Source organism: Vombatus ursinus, unplaced genomic scaffold (genome assembly GCF_900497805.2).
Source record: "Vombatus ursinus unplaced genomic scaffold, bare-nosed wombat genome assembly UNPS02014793.1, whole genome shotgun sequence".
NCBI classification, from domain to species: domain Eukaryota; kingdom Metazoa; phylum Chordata; class Mammalia; order Diprotodontia; family Vombatidae; genus Vombatus; species Vombatus ursinus.
The window spans coordinates 14,723,219-14,735,784 of record NW_020954571.1 but is presented as its reverse complement, the minus strand read 5'-3'; the positions used below and the strand labels follow the sequence as shown (position 1 = coordinate 14,735,784).

The 12,566-nt window shown below is 41.4% G+C and overlaps 1 protein-coding gene across 1 annotated transcript in view; it reads right to left on the bottom strand.

Moving 5' to 3' along the window:
* Positions 1-7,505, bottom strand: part of TGM3 (transglutaminase 3) — a 46,023-nt gene extending 38,518 nt beyond the window's left edge. Inside the window, exon 1 of the mRNA XM_027869685.1 lies at positions 7,399-7,505. Coding sequence (XP_027725486.1) covers positions 7,399-7,405 — 7 coding nt within the window. The 5' untranslated portion in view covers positions 7,406-7,505. The remainder of the gene's footprint in view (positions 1-7,398) is intronic.
* Positions 7,506-12,566: the final 5,061 nt, after the last annotated feature.

The following is a 12,566-nucleotide window of genomic DNA, read 5'->3' as shown; positions in this document are numbered from 1 at the left end:
GTACCCAGATAAATATAATGCAACATAGATTTTGATGATGGCAAAGGAGAGATCCAGAATGCTGTAGGACAATTTAAGAAGGAAGAGAATATTTATGGCACAGAATATACAGTGTTAGAAGTGCGGGGGAGACACGAGAGACCATTTAATCCAACTCCTCATTTTATACTGTGAGATTCAGAGAAGGGATTGTCTTGGTCCCAGCTGCACAGCTAGTAAGGAAGAGGTACCAGGACCTAGGTCTCCTGAACAGCCTGACACCAGCTGCCTCCAGGGAGGATGAATGCATGGAGGGAAAGGCCTTCTTACTAACAGCCTCCAGATCGCACTGGAAATCTAGAAAAAGGGAGGAGGCAAAGGCTATGGATTGATTTCTCTACCTATTTCCTCAGTCCCTACCAGCAGTCAGCTTAAGGGCTCTGTTCCCTTCTTCCTGTCAGGGAAGAGAGCACCAGTTCTTATTTCATTTCTCTGTGAGCACCATTTCCCCAGGTGTTGAGGCTCATACTGGCAGGGTTTTGGGTGCTGAGGGGAAGACAGATAATCTCTCTGAGACAAATACAGAGAAGCATAGAAGCCAGGAGGCTTGTAAAGACAGTGGGGTGGGGAGGGAGATAGCTCCTTACTAATGAAAGAGGAATTCTCCAGAAATTTCTCTTGGTATGGAGTCTAAGATTGATCTAGTGAGTAAATCTTTTAATAAGCCAAAGCTGGAAGACAGGTCCACAAAAGATTCATCAGCACCTGGTAGAGTGGGAATGATTCCCATTTCAGGTCATATGAGGCAAATCCTGCCCCAGATGGGGGGGAGTGGTTTCTGTCCCAGGTGAAAGGCCTTGGGGTGAGGGGAGTGGAGGAGGTGGCTCCTCTTCTTAGCCTAATAACAGAGTAACTAGATGCATAAGACATTAGCCATCTAGGACTATTTCTCAGATATGCTTGACTTAGTGGGCCTAACTCTAGCCTGGGTGGTTGTTCCTGTATGTTGAGGGAAAGTCTAACAAAGAAACCCTGGTTCCTAAAGGTTTAGAGTGAGATCTAGGGTCCTCCTATTGTTTATGTAGAAGGAAATGTCAAGCTGCTCCTTTTCACAGAAATCCACTGATAGAAAGGGCCTTAGAAGATAGAATGTCAGAGTTGGAAGGGACTTTGGAACACAGATTGTCAGAGCTGGAAGGTGCCCTTAGAACACACAAGGCCAGAGGGGGAAGGGACCTTAGAACATAGAATGTCAGGAGTAAAAGGCACTTCAAACTCCATCTGGTCCAATTCCCACATGAACTAGAGTCCTCTCTACAATATACCCAATAAATGGTCAGCCAACCTTTGCTTGAAGACCCTCAACTCCCACAGCAAACCATTCCAATTTGGCTTAGCTACAAATGTCAGGAAGTTTACATCAAGGATAAATTTGCCTTTTTGAAACTTCCACCCATAATTCCTACTTCTTTTCCCAGGGATCAATTATATAGAAGGCCAGTGAACACAGAACATAGAGCTGAAAGGGGTATTAGAGGTGTCTCATCTAGTTTAACCTCATTTTGCAAAAAAGAAAATAGGCCCAAGTTAAAACGCAGATTCATAAGCAAGTTAGTGGTAGAGTTAGGGCATGAACCCAGTTTTCTTGATTACCTATCTCTAGGAAACATGCTTTTAAGATGAAAGCTGGTAGAATACTATTGTGCTATAAGAAATGCTGAGCAGGTGGACTTCAGAAAAACCTGGAAAGACTTATATGGACGGATGCTGAGTGAAGTGAACACAACAGGAGAACATTGTACACAGCAACAGACACATTGTGTGATGACTAACTTTGATAGACTTAGCTCTTCTCAGCAATACAAGGCTCTAAGACAACTCCAAAAGACTCATGATGGAAAATGCTATCCACATCCAGAGAAAGAACTATGGAGTCTGAATGCAGATTGAAGCATACTATTTGCTCTCTTTGTTGTTGTTTATATTGTTTCTTCTTTCTTGTGGTTCCTCCCATTGGTTCTAATTCTTCTTTACAACATGACTAATGTACAAATATGTTTAATATGAATGTATACATAGAGCTTAGATCAGATTGCACGCCATCTTGGGGAGGCGGAAGAGGGAGAAAATTTAAAACTCAAAACTCAAAAGCTTATGGAAGTGAATGTTGAAAACTAAAAACAAATAAATAAATTTAAAAAAAGATGAAAGCTGGGATCCCCAGCTGTATCCAGAAGCTAAAAATCAACAACTAGAGGGATTCCATGACCCTTGGCCTCCCCTAGGTAAAGGTTAGTCAGGCAGGTCAGGAGAAACCCTTGATCAATCACTGTTCTCTGACTTCCAGGTGGCTTGGGGGACAGCAAAAGTTGCTTAAATAAATGATATGTCCTTTTTTTTTCTGAGACAAAGGTTGTCTTGTGCCTAACTTCTGACTGGTTTATGGAAGCTGTAGGAAAGGCAGGATCCCAGAGTTATCTTACAAGGAAGCAGCCTGCCCAAACCTCATCCCTCACCCCGATCACTGGAGGAATCCAGAGGTCAATCACAGAAGTTTCTCTCATATCTATGAGGACTTACGAAATATCAGACCCAGACCCTTGGAAATTTGACTAATACTAGTTCACATGTCTATAGTACTTGACATTTTACAAAACACTGTCCTCATAACAACCCTATGAGGTAAGTCATAGAAGTATTACTATTCCCATTTTATAAATAAAGAAACTAAGGCTGCTAGAAATTGACTTGTCTAGTTACTAGCATGGCTGAGGCTTTAAATCTAGTGTTCTTTTGACTGTTATATGATGCCTAACATCCATGTGCTCAATTCGCTCTCAACACTTAACCAAAGACTGAGCCACAGAAACCTCTGGGCACTTGGCCTCTGAAGATTTAGATAGGCCCCGATGTTAGGCCATGTAGAAGATATAAGAACCTTTTCTAATGTGATTTTCAGCCAGCTTTTAATTAAACAGTCAGAGCTCATCCTTTAGTCTCATGCAGAAATTACTTTCAACCATATCACAATTTCCAAGAATTTATTTTTAATTTTTCTCTTTCAGGAAAATTACTGGGATTTCTGGACCAGTAATATTCCCCTTCCCCCTGCTCCCTTTCTTGTTCTGGTACAAGTAATTGCTTCTGAAACATCCTTTTGGTCCTAAAGAATGTGATGTGACTGTATAAATCATTTCCCCACCCAGGCTTTCATTTGTACAATGGGGATAATAATACCCGCACTACCTTCTTCATGGGAATTCACTGAGGAAAATACTTTGTCAAGCGTAAAGTGCCAAAGGAATGCCATTGTTTTATTATTATTACTAAGGTCATTGGTGCTTAGCATAGTGCCTAGAACATAGCACATGTTTAATAAATCCTACCCTTCTTTCTTTCTTCCTCAATGTATTCTGAACACATTAAGTGATATTAAATAGGATAGTCTACAAACAACATGAATTGTGCAGTATTACTGTGATACAAATGTCATGTTACCTTAGACTATGCTCTCAGAAGGCTAGGACCACACCCTGGGGATGTTTGGTACAGATGTTCCAGGCTTTTAGAACTATGTGGTTTTTCTGTATGTCTATGCTATCATCCCTGACTGCATCTAATAGAGAGAGATGAAATCACACACACACACACACACACACACACTTATGTATATCTATTTATTCCAGCTTGGCTTTGGGACAGCACGACCTAAGAAACAGACCACCGGCTGCTGGTCTGAGAATGAAAAGACTGGGATTCTAATCCCAGTCCTGCTACAAAATAGTGTCACTCTATGCAAATCATTTTGCTATTCTGTAAAATGAGCTAACATTCTATGTCCAAAAGTTGAGAAAACTTGTTCAAAGCTGGATGAAAATGACCTGAGAGCTTAACTAGATGCCTCCCCCAGAATCACAGAGCCTTAAGAGTTGGATAGGACCTTGGTGGCCAATTAGCACAACCAGTACCTGAATAAGAATACCCTCTATTGCTTCCCCAAGTGGTTGTTCAGCCTTTACTTAAAGATATCCAGTGATAGGGAACCCAGTACCTCCTGGGGCAGTCTATTCCATTTTTGGATCATTTGGATCATTCTAATTGTTAGAAGATTTTCCTTATACTAAGCCCAAGTTTGCATCTGAATTAGTGAAGTCCTGAGCTTTTAATAAGGGGTCAGGTGGAGAAGATAAAACAAACAAACAACCCCCCCCCCCAAAAGCAACAAAACTGCACTAAGACCTTTGGGACACCCTGTATCAGTCCCAGAGTCCCAGTACTCTAAAACTCAGCTTAGAGGAGCTTCTAACAGTGATGTAAAAAAATCCCCCAAATCAAAAAAAAAAAAAAAAACCCACTGCCACCTACTCCCATCTCCTTTTCTCCCTAGGCAAGCTGTGCACACCTCAGACAGTGTCTATAATTGGCATTTGGGTAATATATGACAACCCCAGCCCTAAAATGAAAATCACATGATAAATGTATTGCAAAAATGTTGCAACAAGTAAACGCCACTATGCGCTCCCAAACACCCATCCCGCCAGTCTCAAGCAGAAGTTTGATGTGGACCCCTCTTCCGGATGAAGGGCAATCATTAGGAGAGGATCCCTGGACTGATCTAATCCATGTGCAATGCAGGTTTGCCTGGAATGCTGTTTTGGTGATTATGTTTCCATGGGCTGAGATGAGAAGCACAGGCATTTTGTTTCACCCAAGCCAGAGAAATTCCTATTCCCTGGTCTTACAAAATGACAGAACTGGAAGGGACATCAGGGGCATCTAGTCAGTCCAGCTTCAACCCGAGTAGGATGGAGCCGCCTGTAACATTCCAAACACGCAGCTGTCCAGCTTCTGAAGACCTCCGGTGAGGAGGAGGAACCCACTCATTCTTGAGGTGGCTCTAGTTTCACATTGTTCTAATTGCTCTAATTTTTAAAAATAATTAACTTATTTTTAGTTTTCAATATCCACTTCCTTAAGATTCTGAGTTTTAAATTTTCTCCTCCTCCCTCTCTTCCCCCCTCCCCAAGATGGCATACATAGATTGCTCTAATTTTTAAGAATATTTTCCTTATATTAAGAGTTGTAATATTCTATGCTTATTTCTTCATTCATTTTATCCATTCATTCTCTCAACAAGCATTAAGAGCTTACTACTGGGGATACAAAGACAGTTCTAGGAGGCCAAGACTAGGAGGGAGGATGTAACAGGAGATGGAATGTCATGTGTGGGGAATGGCAAGTGGGTTGATTTGGCAGGGTATGTACCGTACACAAAATGGAGTAAAAGAAATGCAGTCTAGAAGCAGACTGTGATGGGTTTTAAAAGCCAAATAGAAGAATTTTTATTTTATCTTAGAGGCAAAGGGAAGCCACTGGGGCTTTTTGAGCATGATAATAACTAATAGTAACACTGGATAACACTTTCTATGAGCCAGGCACTGTGCTTAGCACTTTACCATTACTATCTTAATTGATCCTCACAAGAACCCCAGGAAGTAGTTGCTAGTATTATTCCCATTTTTACAGATGAGGAAACTGAGGCAGAGAGAGGTTTAAGTGACTTGCCCAGGGTCACAGAACTAGTAAGTGACTGAGGTTGGATTTGAACTCAGGTATTTCTGACTCCAGGCCCAGAGGTCTATCCACTGAGCCACCTAGCTGCCCTCCAGGTATGAGAGTGACATGATCAGACTTATGCTAAGGTCCCTTTCATTAGGTTCATTTCCATAAGGCTATGTGATTATAAGCGCCTGCCCTGCAAAGGCCACTCTGTCAAAGGAAATGTGCTCCCTGCATAGAACAGCATGAGATCTGTGTAATTTGTACTCCTCCAGCCCTATGCTTCACAAACCATAAAGTGGCTAGGGCCTGGCTCCCACATCTGGCTGAATAATTTCCCTTGGCAAGCTTTCTTGCAGGTTTCACCACCATTCATGAGATTTTTAAGAGTTTGACTCATGCCTTGTATGGGTTTGGCTTGGCTATCACCCACCCTGGCTTAGCTGCAGCACACAATAATTAGCCTGCTGGAGAGCAGAAGAGCTGTCTAATAAACGCCTGAATCCTTGACAGCCATCGTCACACCGAAGTTGTTGCCTTTCTTCTCTTTTTTTCTTAATTTCTTTCTCTTCCTTTCTCATTCTTTATTTCTTCTCTCTTTCTGGTTTTGTTGTTTCCTCTCTCCCTTTACCCTACCTCCCTCCTCCTCCTTTCTTCCTTCTTGTACTTCTTCTTCTCCTTCCCTCCCTCTCCTTCTCTCTGTCTCACTTTGTCTCTGTCTCTGTCTCTCTCTGTCTCTCTTTGTCTCTGTCTCTGTCCCTCTCTCTTGCTCCCTTTCTTTCCCTAGCCCAGGAGCTATTTGTAAAAACAAGGATAATCTTGCACTATCACCTGCTCTTTCTGCTACTGGGAGTTTTGACATCACCAAATCACTTTCAAGCCAGGCTGCGGAATGCTTCCCGATGTTAGTTTACTTAAGTACATTCCTATAGTGCAGATGTTTTTTTTTCAATCAACTTAGTTACGATAGCTGTTCTCCTAGAAACAGGGACTGTCAGAGCTAGGAAGGTCCTTAGAACACTGAAAAACAATGCCAGAGAAGGAAGGGATCTTAGAGGAGAAAATGTTAAAGCTAAGAGGGGCTGTACAAACTATCTATAGTCTAAAACTCTATTTTACAGATGAAGAAATTGAAGTCCAGAGGAGGAAACTGACTTGCTCAAGGTCATTCAGTGAGTGTCAGAATAGGGACTAGAACCCAGGTCCTCCGACCCTCAGTCCTTCCACATCACACTGAATTCGAGGTGGTTGTTACTGACACCTCAGAAATATCATCACTGTTGAAAAATGCTAGGAGGCAAGTACTACTTAGAAAAGATGACTAGAATCTAAGATATTCCAAGGAGGCAAAACTGTTCTTTATAAATGGACATGCCTCATAACTGCTCAACAAATGCCCGCCATTCTCAGATCCATCCCAAACACACACACATATCTGCTGCTTTGGAGATCAGAGCCTCAGAACATGCCTTGCAACCCATGTGATAGTGAACCTTGGTGAACCCTTTCAAAAAACTGACCTTATCCACGAATCACAAATAACAAACTCACATTTCTATGGCACTGTATGGTTTCCAAATACTTTCTTAGCAATAACCCTGAGGTAGATAGTACCACTATTATTGTCCCCATTTTATAGTAAGAAATTGAGGCTCAGAAAGGTTAATGTTAGTGGAGGAGTCCAGTCTTGGGAGCCCAGTTCTTTGGATTCCAAATCCAAGGTCCTTTCCACTATGCCATGCTGCCTTTCCAAGATGAATTGGTGAATTAGAGCCCCCAAAGAAACCCTCCTGGATCAGACTGAAAAAGGTGGCTGCCTCCCTAGCAATTATCCATTGGAGAAGTTTTCATCACACTTACCCGCCATGTCTCTCCAGATTCTGCTTCTCCTCTGTGCTCCTCTTGGAATGGTTGAGGTACTGTGCCAGGGGACAGGGTTGCTCCTGATTGTCTTACCATTTATAGAAGCCGCTCCTACACACACCAATTAGAATTATAACCAGATGGGTGAGGCACCAGGTCATTCCTGTAGTGCCTGTAGCCTTCACTTACGACATACCTATCACCCACAGGAAGGCCACTATACTTAAAAAAGATACAAAAAGTAACTGGGAGAAAAGGCAGAGAGGAGGGGTCAGACAGCTGGACTTTTTTTTTCTTTTTAAAGAAAGAAAAGTGATTTCAGGATCTGAATCCTAGGATTTAGTGTGTAACACCCTCTTCTTCTCTATAAAGGTCCTTCCCAGGCCTGCGGCAAGGGGCCAAACAGTGCATAAGTAAACCTTGCAAACCAGAAAAGGCAAAGACCTCTTTCCTGTATACTTATGCATAGGAACACAAGATCCTAAGAACAGGAAAGGCACTTAGAAATTAGCTTGTTCAATTCCCTCACTGAGTAAGTAGGGAAATCAGTTCTAGGAAGGGAAGTGAATGTGCATAGTCAAATAGTAGGTGGATGGAAGGGACCAGGACCAGCAGGATCCCAGCTTTCCAGGCCAAGGGCTCTTTCCACTGAATCAGATTAGGTTTTTATTGATAAAAGGGCCATAATTCTACAATGGTCATTCTTAGAGAATCAGGATGGCCTAGTAGTTAGACAGCAAGCTTTAAAGTCAGCAAGACCTGAGTTCAAGTCCTACCTCTGACACATACAAGCAATATACAATGCAATACAATACATACAATACAATATACAAGCAATACATACAATAACCTGGGTGAGTCCCTTAACATCTCAGTGTCCCCAGATAACCCTCTAAAACTAAGCTGCAGAACGATCAGAATGACCTCCCTGTGAGTTCCCTGAACTAATGAATGTAGTTTTTTTTTTTTTTTAAGTTTATTCTTTCAGGATGTTGCATGTCCTTTCTTTGCAGTCCGGTGGTAAACACTCCTGCTCATCAGCCCCTACTAGAGAACAGGAAGACTTGAACTGACAGTGAGATTTCTCCTGCTCCATGTGGAGAACACATGACCTTGCCAGGTCAGAAGTTACAATAAAAATGTATATCCTAGCATAGAAATCTAGGCTGCCCTACTGGAAAATCGAAGGGGAAGGGGTTAAGAGAAGGTGGTGGGGAGAGATAGAAGGGAGGGCAGATTAGGGGAAGGGGTATTCAGAATGCATGCCATCTCAGGGTAGGAGGAGGGACGAGATTGGGGAGAAAATTTGGAACTCAAAATCTTGTGGAAGTGAATATTGAAATCTAAAAATAAATAAATTTTAAACAAAGAAAAAAGTATATCCTACTATGTTATATAATTGGAAGGGACTTTAAAACATGAATGTCATGGCAGGCTAGCAGAAATATTAGGACGTCGAATGTCAGAGCTGGAAGGGACCTTACATCACTACAAATGCCCAGACCTAGAAGAGATTTTAGAACAGACTATTGGAATTAGAAGGGACTACAGAACATAGAAGGTTGGAGCTGGAAGGAACCTCAGATGTCAGAGCTGGAAGGAATCTCAGAGCAGAGGATGACATAGATGAAAGTGATTTCATAACACAGAATACAGAATGTCAGAGCTGGATGGGTTTTACAAATAATCTGACCAACCTCAGCTGACAGAGGAGGAAAGTGATGCATGGAGAAGCGAGGAGACTTGCTCTAGTTCACAAAGTTAGGCAGTAACAGGTAAGAACTGAACTCAGATCACCTTTTCCTAGTTCTCAGATCTAGCTGCTGGCTGGTGACTTGGTCCAGTTACAATAGAATGCTCTGCACACACACACAAGACAGAGCGTGGCCCTGTGTTTGTCCAGGCAGATGGCCAGGGAGATAGTATGGGTTGGCATGGGAGCACAGGGTGTCTGGGCTCAATGGAGCACAGTTCACTGGGGTGCCCTTTGGAGGCTCCAGGGAAGCAACAACTTGAGAAAAAGATCCTGGGGAAGTTGTGGTTCTCTTAGGAAACACATACTTATTGTACCTATATATTTTGCTGAGAAACCACAGGTGTTCAGGAAGAAATGTCTTCATACATATAGTACATGCAGCACTATGGTTATTAAGTGTTTCATAGGTATTACTCATAGAATCTCAGACTCCCTCTTTTGAAGGAGGACGATACAGCTATGACAGGCCAAGTGGGTTACCTGGAGTCATAGTATGATTCAGTGGCAGAACCAGAATTCAAAACTTGGTCCAAGGTTCTTCCCGCTACTCCACTGAGGGACCTAACATGTAGGACCTGCCCAATCGGTCCTTCTGGAGAGCTGCCTTTATTGGGGAGGGTTTGTAGTTGAACCCTATAACCTGAGAATGAGCTTTCCTCACTCCTACCAGATTAGACCTCAGCTCTGATTCTCTGCTCTCAGTTAGCTTCCTGTGTAATTAATGAGCAAGCAGAGATTCTGGGTCACAATGAGAATGCACATCTCCTGGGCTCCAGTATCATGAGTCCCTTTAATATCTCTAACCCAGGATTGCCCCATCATAGGGAACCAGAGCCCAGGCCTACAGGCTGACAACTGTAATTGGCACAGGGTTGTGTCACAATTTCAGGGTAAATGATTTTAAATTCAAAGGTGGAGTCAGCTGTCTGTGAGCTTCATGGATTTCCTGCTTGGCCACACTCCATAACAGAGACATTAGAAAAACCAGATAGATTGAGATTAATGTGGGTTTTTTTAAGGAGATGTCAATTAATCACTTATACTTTTCCCTCTCTAATTGAGAAACTGAGCCTTTTCAGTGGCTTCCTCAGCAAGTATAATTACTAAAAAGGGAACTATTCGGCTACAGATCTTTTCCTTTTACCCTCTTGCTGAGCTGAGTCCAATATGAAGGCAAGGCTTGGCCTACAGCTAGGAAGGAACAGCAGGGGCCTTGTTATCCATGATGATAATGACAGTTCATATTTATACAGCATATTAAGATTTATAAAGTTTGTCACAACTATCCAAGAAGGAGGTTGTATAAGTATTATTACCCATTTTACAGATGAGGAAACTGAGGCTGAGAGGTTAACAGATTTGCCTGTGATAATTCAGCTAGCAGCCATCCTGGCCACAATTCTAACCTAGTTTACTGAATCCAAATCCATTGGTTTTTCTACTGTACTAGGCTGCCTTGGTGAAGGGTTATCTCCTCTCCTAAAAAAAAAAAACCCTTCAGTTGCTTTCTGTTAAATTATATAAGTCCATACTCCAACTGGGCATTTAAATCCCTCCACAACTGGGTCCAAATCTAACATCTATCCATTCATCCACCAAACGTTTATTAAGCATCTACTATGTGTAATATAGCACCCCTGACTTCAAGGAGCTTATAGTATGGTAGGAAATCATTCACATACATAAACAGAGGCATGCATACATACAAATATAATACTTAAATGCTTCAAGAATCTATGATTTATTAAGCATAAATACTCCCACCAATGACCAATCAATAAAGAAGCATTAATAAGAACTTACTATGTGCCAAGCATTGTGCAAAGGGCCAAGGATACAACGACAAAGCAAAAACAGTCCCTGCCCTCAAGGAGCTTGCCTTCTAAAGTTGCAAAATGTGAACCTGCCATCAGTAAGTGACCAAAAGTTGTTTTGGTCCCCAAATTCATCACTCTGCAGTCAATCTGGTGACAAATTTTTCCAAAATTAGCTAGTTTGACCTTCAGACAACAAACAACTGTCACTGAGTCTACTGTATTAGTCTAGGAGACATTGTTCTTTTAAGGTTCAGGAAAGATGCTATTTGGCACAAACACCATAAGGGGTAAATGATTTAATGGAGAAAATAGAAAAAAGAAACAAAGGTATCTGGGACCCACCAATTATGTAGCCACTTGCATGATGCAGGTTTGTGCACCGTTTGAGCAAACTGGGTCAAGACTGAGTGGCTTGCTTCACCCACTGTGTTGCATAGTTCCATTACAGCTTTACTGCAAGAACTATCCACAAGAGCAGTGCTGACTAATCCCCATCTCTAGTTGCAGTAGTGATTGGTCAATTTCTAAGGGACGGCCCACTGTGAGCTACATGCTCCCATGCTAACTTTATGATAGGCCTGTGCCAGGATCCTCATTGTTCAGGTGTTTCAGTCACATCTGACTCTTTGTGAACCTATTTTGGGTTTTCTTGGCAAAGACACTAGAGTGCTTTGCCATTTCCTTCTCCAGCTCATTTTACAGATGAGGAACTGAGGCAAACTGGGCTAAGTGACTTGTCCAGGGTCACACAGCAAGTAAATGTCTGAGGCTGGATTTGAACTCAGGTCTTCCTGACTCCAGGCCCAGTGCTATATCCCTTACTTGACCTAGCTGCCTGCCATGATTCTTAGGTACATGCGATGATCCCCAAGCTAGTGAATAGGAATGGACTACTTTCATTCTTTTCTCTAGATAGTCAGAAGGATATATGTATAAATCAGTACTTTTCACTGGTGCTGAATAAGAGGATATACATAAGTAAAAAGACAATGTAGGATGGAATAAAAAACATGAATAAAATATGAGGTAACATTATAGAAGATACATTAATTTGCTTTGCTGGTTCATTCTCAGAACCACGTCTTCTTGTTTTTTTTAATTTATATCCCCAGAACTTAACTCTATACTTTACATATGGTAAGTACTTAATAATACTTAATACTTTTTAATTCATTCATGGGGGCTAATGACATGAAATATCCAACTACATAAAAGATATTTGATATATATTTATTTTTATATAATGTAATAGAAATATGATGGAATATAAGAACGAATTATAGAATAGGATATGCATCTACGTAATAATATATGGAAACCTGATGTTACCACAAAATAAGAAAAAGAAAAAAGAACAAACATCTATTAATCACTCCAAAGGTTTACTGATCACTTCTTTTAATCAAATTTATTTTTATTGATGCCTTTTGTTTTTACATTACATTCATTTCTGAATATAATTTTCTCCTATCTAGAGAGACTTCCCTTATAACAAAGATTAAAAAGAAGTGGGAAAAAATTTCAGCAAAATTAACTAACACACTGACTGTGCCTGAGAGTATGTGTAATATTCCATACTCATAGTCCCCTAC